This window comes from Primulina tabacum, chromosome 14, assembly GCF_025594145.1.
Source record: "Primulina tabacum isolate GXHZ01 chromosome 14, ASM2559414v2, whole genome shotgun sequence".
NCBI classification, from domain to species: domain Eukaryota; kingdom Viridiplantae; phylum Streptophyta; class Magnoliopsida; order Lamiales; family Gesneriaceae; genus Primulina; species Primulina tabacum.
The window spans coordinates 36,961,159-36,970,922 of NC_134563.1; the positions used below are offsets into that span (position 1 = coordinate 36,961,159).

General features: G+C 30.0%; 1 protein-coding gene across 1 annotated transcript; it reads right to left on the bottom strand.

The window, feature by feature from the left end:
- Window positions 1-4,460: 4,460 nt before the first annotated feature.
- On the bottom strand, window positions 4,461-7,262 carry LOC142524521 (cytochrome P450 CYP82D47-like). The gene is made up of 2 exons (XM_075628546.1): window positions 6,187-7,262; window positions 4,461-5,263 (listed from the first exon to the last, which is right to left on the bottom strand). Exons 1-2 carry the CDS (start codon window positions 7,141-7,143, stop codon window positions 4,637-4,639), a joined length of 1,584 nt encoding a protein of 527 aa, XP_075484661.1. The 5' UTR covers window positions 7,144-7,262; the 3' UTR covers window positions 4,461-4,636.
- Between the last annotated feature and the right edge of the window lie 2,502 nt (window positions 7,263-9,764).

A 9,764-nucleotide genomic window follows, 5' to 3' on the forward strand; every position in this document is an offset into this window, starting at 1 on the left:
CGAGCTCGACTCGGCTCATCTGCACCCCTAGTCTCCAACTAAATGAAAATTTTAAATTATTCATGTAAATAATGCATGATAGGCATCAGGACAAAAATCATTAATAATATAATGGTAATTTGCTAGGCATTGGTGAATTCATAATATTAAAATGCTTACTTTCACTGAAAGTAAAGAGTTAACAGCAGCCAAAAATAAACACAAGCTGTTTATGCCATAATTTAATGCAGTACCATTTACATATATTTTAAGTCCAACCACATATATGTTCACATTAAGCTCAATCACATATATTCAAATTAAATCCAACCCAACATATATACATACATAATTATGTAATATATTCACTATTATTTATATGAAAAGTTGAGTTATACATATTCACACAAAACCCAAAAATTAAAATGAGTTAGACCATATATATGTGTGTGTATATATATATATCACGCAAAGCGGAAAGGTTATGGTGGACCATAACCCTTACATAGATACGTCATAACCCTTACATAGATACGTCTCTGACAACAAGTACTTTTTATGCAACAAAAAACAGGAAAATAATTTTTTAATAACTTTTTAATTTGGGTTTCGGTACGTTAAGTTTTCAAAGTTTGGTTTTAATATACAGACTTTTAATTTTTGACAATTTGATCCAATTATTGACGTTATATTTGACAAGACTAACAAATTTTGAATCTATCTCAGCATTTTCTATCGTCACATCGTAATTGAATCAAAATAGTTAACAATTGAAAGTTAATACACCAACCAAACTTTAAAAAGTAAATGCACCAAAAAAATTTTATTTCGAAGAAACTCGAAGTGCAGTCCTATAGTACATCAATCTCCTTATGGCTTGCAAGAAACCTCTACGGCTGAAATTTCATGGGGTTGGATTTTCCATAGGTTCACGAACAAGCGTGTCCCGGCAGGAATGAAGTAGCCTGCAAGTGTGCAATCCGCAGCTGCCTCCCATGTGATAACGAGGATCGGTGGCTGTAGACGCAATGTTTATTTGAGTATGGCTTGTATGTACGTAGACTAAGTTTTCAAGGTCCGATTCATTCAATTGTCTGCATTTACCGACATAGAGCCCATGTGAGTGATTGTATCAGTTCTTCCTAGCATCATTGTCTAACGCAACAACAAAAAATGAATTCTAAAAATGATCCACCAATTATTAAAGTAACTGATGACTGATGACTGATGTGAAAATAAACTATCTTACCAACAAGATGGATAAAAGTAAATGCAGTTTAATTATTTATTTATTTATTAATAATTAAGAAATAAAATATAATAATTAATATATGTAAAATAAAAAGAATATTTCGATAATATTCTTTTTGGGGTAACATTTGAAGTAAATATGTTAGAGATGGATGTTGTGTATTTGTCGTAGAAATCGCACTATTTTAGTGCAAAATCTGTATCAAAATAGATTTTATGGTTGTATATGATCTTATGCATCGAGGCTGAGCAAATTCTAGATTTGATTTATCTTTTGCATGTTGCTTTGTTTATCATGTCAGCATCGAACAATGGAAACTCCTGAGAAACACCATCTGCTACTCACCATTTCATCCATTAAATCAAAATTCTTTATTTTAGATCATCGGTTATGGATGGACATGTTCATAAATTAAATATATTTTTGAGTCAGTCGAATTTTCATTGAATGACATCTTAATTAAGCCCAAAAAATACTTAGATAAATTAATTGATCAAATTATGTCACATAAGAGGAAATAAATTATATGCATACAATAAGACACTAATAACCTAAAATCTTAAGAAATATGTAACTGAACAAATATCTTTTGTAAATAAAGATGAAGATTTTTTACCCATCACAAAAATGTATGAAATTAATTTATTTTAAAATATTTATTGTCAATATATTTTTTCATATATGTTGTATTAAAAAAAACTTTAATTGATAATTATTATGTGATAAATAAATAAAATAGTTTTTTTATAATTATAATTATTTGTGTCATATCTTACTTACTATTTAAAAATCCATCATTCACAACCAATATGAAATTATATTTTCAGAAATTGATGAATACTTATAGTTTATTTGAGTTTTTACTCGAGCCACCAAGGAAACTTGATAAATTTTATCCATATTTATTTTCGACAAAATATCAAGTCATTCAATTATAATACGAATTGGCAAAAATATAATACATATGCACTTAATTCTTCATATATTTATATATTTACTTAAATATCACTAAATTTAATACCTAAAAAATTAACATAACGTAGCATTAATAAATTATGCAAATTTAAAAACTTAAATGATAATTGTTTTCTATAATTCAAATGGCTCATAAAACAATATAGTAATATTTTATATATTTAACATAAATCTATTAATAGATTACATTTATAATGTGCTTTAAGTCTTTAACAAAATTTTCAACTTTTAATTCGTTAATTTTCTCATCTAAATCCCGATACTAGTATAAGAGCAATCGTACAAAAATCATTATATTTATCAATTGAATAAACTTGTGACAAATTACAACTATTATATATTATAGTGTTTGATTTTACCATAACTTTTTTTTAACTACTTTTTCAGTTTTATTCTATCATGATATTTTTTTTAAAACAAAATATCAACTTATTTTTCACAAAATTTTGAAATATATAATATAGAATTCATCAATTTTTTTGTGTCAAATATATATGGAAAAAATAAATTTTTACTTCTTTTTTTCATTTTTTAGTCCTTTCACTGTATAATGATAATTTCTCTTATGAATATAACCACTTATTTTTCACCCTAACTTTAAAATATATAAAAACATGTTACTAAAAAATATATAATTCATCAATTTTTGAGTCAAATATACCAGGAAAATTTTAAAACTCTGTGCTTTTGTAACCATAAAACAGCTACTTTTTTTAAAAAGAAAAGAGATTAAAGATGTAGAATTTTATATATACCTTTGTTTAATCTTTTAAAAAAGTGCAACCATTGTGTTCATAATGGACAATCTCGACAATTGAAGAATAATAATTAAGCACAATGACTTAATTACTAATAATATCAAGAATAACAATTAATAATAATAAATTAAACACAATGACAATAATTAAACTCACTTTTTTTTAATATAATATTAGATGAATAGATAATGCAAGCGGACATTTAATTTATTTTTCATTTTTGGCCAAAGGGTGCTTTTAAATTTTCCACCACAACAATAGATAATTCTACGCTAAGCCGTCAATTAATTTATCCCATTGGGTCAAAATTTGCTGCGTAAGGAAATCTCTTTCCCGTAATGTTTATATTATCTACATTGTAAGGTAAAAGCAACTAGCAGTCCACTATTTGCAAATGGACAGCCACAATTAATCGGGATGTCCACTTCACTACTATATTTGTACTAGATCAGTAAGACGTGTCAAATCTACTCATATTTACAATAATAAGTTATACATTTGAGATAAAAAAATAATAAATTTTCATTTGTGACATAAATAGGATATTAGTCTCGTAAAATTGACTTGTGAGACTGTTTATATAAATTTTTTTATAATATTTGTATATTTTTCATAGACGACAAGGACGTGGTGGAAAAACTAGGCCTCTCGCATTCAAAAGAAAATCAAGCCACAGATTCTTATGTGAGTAGGATAAGGTTACACAAAATTAATGATATTGATTTCGAATAATCTTATAAAATCAATCTAAAGATTTTTAGGCGCATAATAACTCTGAGACATTGATAAATAATTTAAAACATTTGATGATTTCTCAACTTAATGTATACGGAAAAAATATATTCGAAGTAGTAAACAAATATCAACATTAGTGAAAGCTCCATGTTACCATGAAAGTGAACGTTCACAGCGTGAATTTGTTCTATTCGATCCCCTGAACTACCTTCTTAATTTTCGGGATATATATTATTCTGAAGGAAAAAAAAAGGAACCAATCTTTCGAGAAGAAAAAACGTATAATACATATCCATAACTATTTTCATTTTCCCAAACAATTCTTCCTTTTTATTACATTGGCAAAAATAAGGAAATTATTAACAAATGAAGAAGCTACCAGATATTGTATTTGGTTGATGGAAAATAATTTTTCTTGTTTTCAAACTTGTTCAATTTTGAATTTTGGTTCATTGATTAAGTTTTCAAAGTTTCACTTAGTACACTAACTTCTAATTTCTGATACTTTGGTTCAAGTGCTGATATGACATTTGAAAGTGCAAAACTGACACAGGAAAATGTTGATATTAGCATTAAAAATTGATTACTTGTCGGATACCAAATCATCAATGGACCAAAATAACTGAAAATTAAATGTTAATTTACGAAAATCAAACTTTGAAAACTTAATTGACTAACACCCAAAATCGAACAATATAATGGATAAAAAATCATTTCGCTTTGGTTTATTATAATCCAGCCTAATTTTTATATAGTGAGCATTGTTCAAGATAGCATATATATAATTTTGAAACTTATTATATCTTACACAATATTATTAATGTTTCACCTGCAACTTATCTTTTACACAAGATCAGAATTGATATTTCACCTGCAACTTATATTTTACACAATATTATTGATATTTCACCTGCAGAAGTACTCCACTCGTTCATATCTAGCACAAGAACAGATCATGCGACAATCTTGGTGTGAGGAGAATCGGAAGAGGGGAAGCCTTCATATTAGTAGTACCTAAACTGCCTGTCATGTCCACAACATCACCTTCAGGTGTTCTGAGATCAAATCCATGCAAAAGGGTAGCAAGTGCAAGTTCCATAAATTGCAAAGCGAATGCGATTCCAGGACAAATTCTTCTGCCAACACCAAATGGAAGAAACTGAAAGTGCTGACCTTTTAAATCAACATCTCTATGTTCTGTCAAAAACCTTTCAGGTTTAAATTCTAATGGGTCCGACCATACACATGGATCACGATGCATTTTCCACAGGTTTAACATGACACGGGTTCCAGCTGGAATTTGGTATCCTGCAATGGTCGAGTCTCGAGATGCCTCGCGAGGAGGTAGAAGTAACACTGCCGGATTTAAGCGGAGGGTTTCCTTGATAATGGCTTGGATGTATACTAAATTTCCAATATCTGATTTTTCCACCATTCTTGATCTGCCAATGTGATTGTCTAGTTCTTGTTGAGCCCTTTCAAGGACGTGGCGATTGTTGAGTAGTAGACATAATGCCCAAACGAGAGTCACGCTCATCGTATCAGTTCCCGCGATTATCATAGTCTGTAAAATCGATGAAATTTAGCTAGCTATCTAGACATTTAACGCAATTGATATGAAGTTCCCTCATGTCGAGCTGTGAATATTATCTTTTTTAATATATTAGATTGGATTAAGGACTTGTTGGCGTGCGTATCAGAGTCGACCGTATCACTTCAATAATTCTTGAATCAAAATTTCAGTTATATCTATATCATTTATCAGGGGTGAAGAAGTTCAAAATTGTATTTGGACATACAGTAACTGAACTTGGTGAAATAGGCCATTTGAGCAAATTTCTATAAAATGAACAATAAATCCTTCAAGCCTTCAATCATTTTTTTAAAATAAGATCTTTGTTACGAGGTACTAAATCAAGCCTTCTAAATTCACTAAAATCTTAATTTATTGACTATTTAAAAAAATTGCAAGGAAAATTTTTTAATCTTATTATATGATATCTAATTTATTATTACTATAAAATTTTGAAAATTAATCAACACTATTCAGCCGGCAAGGTAGACCAAAATGCAAAATGGGGATGGTCCCGACAAAATGCTGGCTGCTATTACGGACAGATAACATATATTTTTAAAATTAAATAATGACATAACAAAATCAAATTATATAAATAATTTTATTTTAGCGTCTGAGTTAAGCGCAATTTATACACTTCCTAATCCTATAAAATCGAGATAAAAAATATATCTAAAATTTAGACTTAATTAAATATTATATAATTTATTATAAACAATAAAAATATTTAAAGAAATAAAATATATTAATTAATTTTTAGAATCTTACTGCAATAAGTTTAAACACTTGAGATTTTCCTTTTGTCAAGAAAAATGTGTTGGATTCATACTTATAATTAAAAATTGAAAATCTTTCACCAAATTTTTGGACCCGACGAGATATTCTATACACAAAGATAAGAATTGGGGTACCTGACAAGTGGCTTTGATGATTGTATCAGCATCATATTTCGGAAACTGATGCGCGATGGAATCCGCCGCCTCCATCATCACCTCCATGAAATCTTTTTCTTCGTCAAGCTGCTGCAGCCCATTTTCAGATTTCATCTTCTGTAATTTCTTGTGCTTCTCAAGCCACGATTTCAGGATGGTATCCATCAGTTTCCCTGTCTTCTCAAAAGCTTTCTTCGTTCCTTTGAAGTAATCCAACCATTTCAGATATGGCACCACATCCGTGAAAGTAAGCGCATCCATCATTTTGAAGAATTCCCTGATCTGTTCTCGCCAATTCTCAGCCTCTTTGAAATCCATTTTCTTCACCGTAGCCCCCGAAACTATCCTCACCATCGAATTCAACGTCAGGTCCCCCAAACATTTCTTCATTTCCAATGGCGCCCGGAAGTTATTCTTCCGGCACGATATGTAAATTAATTTCATCAGGGCCCGAGTTTCAGTCTCCCACGCAGTGCCAAGAGTCGAAACCCTTTGAGGCGATAGCAGCTTTTGCATGCAAAACTTGCGCAGTTCCCGCCAATAATCGTTATATTCGCTGAAGCCGAACATGGCAAAATCGTAGCTCATAAGCTGAATCGCCGCAGTCTGTGGCCTGTTGGAGAAACATACGTCGTTTGTGGAGTTGAATATTTCTTTAGCCACTTCCCAACTGCTGACCACCAAACAACGGTACACGCCTAAGTTGATGCTGTAAATCGGGCCATATTTGCCTGCTAAATCTGATAACGCTACATGAGGTTGCTCCGGGCCTGACAGCAAATTCAAGTGGCCGATGAGCGGCCATCCCCCGGCCGCTTCCGGGGGTGAATTTCTGTTACTTTTTCTGATTCTTGTTGCTGCAAATTTTAGCAGAAAGTAGATGCTAAGAAAGAATATGAAAGCAGTTGCTATTGAAGAACTCCATGTAAATTCCATGGCTAGCTTGGATTTACAATGAAGAACAGACGGCCAACGACCCCGTAGGCATTTTAACCACTAGCATTACATAGAGTTTTGAAATTTCAGTCTAGTCCCAGGTTTTTAAAAGTTTAGCTCATTTAGTTGTTTGGGACTTGGAAGATATAAATTTAAGGGTCGAAATATATAATATTAATAATAATAAAATAAATGAATCTGAAAACTTTAATCTTCTTAGTTTTGTCTTTTGGTTTTCGAATTCTTTTCGTACGCAACCACACACACTAAATATATTTTAAAAAATCAATACTTTGAGAAAAAGAAAGTACAAATTTAAAATTATTTTTGTTGTTATAGATAAATAAGATCATAGATTACAAATTTAATTTTATACGTTTGTATAATATTTTATTTTAATTAGAATGAGTTTCAAATTCCCTTAATAACATTCTCATTTGAAATCCATATTAATTTAGATAACTAATTCGTAAGTAAATAAGTAATGCATAGATTTAATTTGATCAATTGTTTTATTGTTTATAAAAAACTATAATTGAAATCTATTGATTTTAAATTCAACCCATAAAAATCTTATTTTCATTTTATCTTTGAATTAGCTTTAAAAACGTCGCCATTAAATGTTAATAAACTATTAAACAGTAAAATATCTTAATAATAAGCATGTGTCGGAATAAAATCATATTCAATATATAGAACAATTTGATAATATGACGGAGATTTATCTTATTCGTGAAAATATTGAATTTGTCTATGAATAAAATAGGAAAATAATTTTTTGGTTCATTAAGTTGTCCAATTTTAGATTTTGGTAAGTTCGTAAAGTTTGATTTTCCATACACTAAAAATTAATAGTTGGTTATTTTCTCCAATAGCAGACACGAAATCGGACAAGTTAATAATTTGTATATCACATCACTATTTTCTTAAGTCATGTCAGTATTTTTCAATGACCCATCAGTATATAGTTAAATAGAACTAAAAGACAAGAAAAATCAAAGAACATATTTAAAACAAATTTTAAAAACTTAATACATCAAATTTCGAAATAGAAAAGATGATTGTAACAAAAAAGTTGTTTTCCCCCCAAAAAAAAATTGAATTTGTTCTTATTTGTCAAAGATCAATAAATTATAATAAAGTTCCAATAATTCAATCAACTAACTAATAAAATAGGTGATTGATTAACTTGGGAAAGTTTATCGATGTTATTGCGCTCACGCTAAACCAAGAATCATAATATACTTGGGAGTAGGTCTCTTGTGAGACAGTCTCACGAATCTTTATCTGTGAGACGGGTCAACCCTACTGATAGTCACAATAAAAAATAATACTCTTAGCATAAAAAATAATATTTTTTCATTGATTATCCAAATAAGAGATCTGTCCCACAAAATATGATCCGTGAAACCGTCTAACACAAATTTTTGTCTTTATTTGGACATACGTGCAGAAATCGCATGGCCAGATTAATTTGGACTCTTTCATTTCTCATGAGGAAATCATAATCCGATTTTAAACTCTCTTTTTTTCCTATTTGCTTTGAACAAAAACAGGGAAACAAGTTTTGGAATGAACTGTTGTACTTCTTGCATTGTCCGCCTCTTGAACTGCTCCGGAAAGAATTATTTTCCGGGAGATGCCATCTTCAATTATAACCAAGTATACGTTCATATATATGATTGGATCAAATAAAATAATGTACCCAAATTGTAGTGATTTAACAAACCAAATCAAACTGAACAGATAATGAGCTAAACTGATAAAGAGTTAAACTAAACAGACCTAAACTGAAAGTTTTAGAAGACAAAATCCGTCTGAAGCTTAACTGATATATAGGTTTCCCGAACTGATAGCTGAAGATCAACATGGACTAAAAGATAGTCAATTAAATGAATAAACATTTTCTGAAGAATCGGTTAGACTACTCAGAGTTACAAAGCTGAATTCTCGGATAAATTCTTCTTTACCAGCAGTCTCTTAATTGTCATAAATCCGCGATCACTACTTACAGTGTAAAAATTGTCAAAAGGGATAGTGACGTGAAAAAGACGGGATTAACAGCTATCATATTTGGAACGGATATAATATTTGATTTTACTGACCACTGGATCCAAGTTTATAAATAGGAAAACTTGTAAATCAGTTAAGACTATATAGAATCATCTCATAAATTCAAATTTCAATATTTCAATAGCCCAACTGTTTTCAAGACTTTTTAACTCACACTTAAATATTATATCAGATTATTGAGAATAGATTTGTGCTTAATATTTTTCATTTTGAAATACTGTAAGCTAATTATTAGTGTGTTGTTTAAATAAGTAAGCTAAACTATGAGTTTAAGTTAGACAGTTATGAAGCCTTACTCAATCGAGTTATTACAAAAGTTGTAATATTCAAAGTCTTATAATGAACATCCTTCCCACAAGGAAGAAGTGATGATATAAGAGTTATTCAAATATCCGAACATCCAGAAACATCTTTGTGTTACTTACATTTCGGTCAGCCAACTCTTGATAATCCAACTGTTTTTCTTACTTAACTATTTTTTAAATGTTCAATTTGTCCGTGTAACTTCTTCCGCACAGAACTTATCTGATTAACCAACTGACATTGAC

Bases quoted from the DNA above. Each gene is read 5' to 3' on its own strand.
- LOC142524521 (XM_075628546.1), bottom strand. From the start codon at position 7,143: ATGGAATTTACATGGAGTTCTTCAATAGCAACTGCTTTCATATTCTTT. The intron at 5,264-6,186 runs GTACCCCAATTC...TCGATTTTACAG, and splicing joins TCATCAAAGCCACTTGTCAG to ACTATGATAATCGCGGGAAC.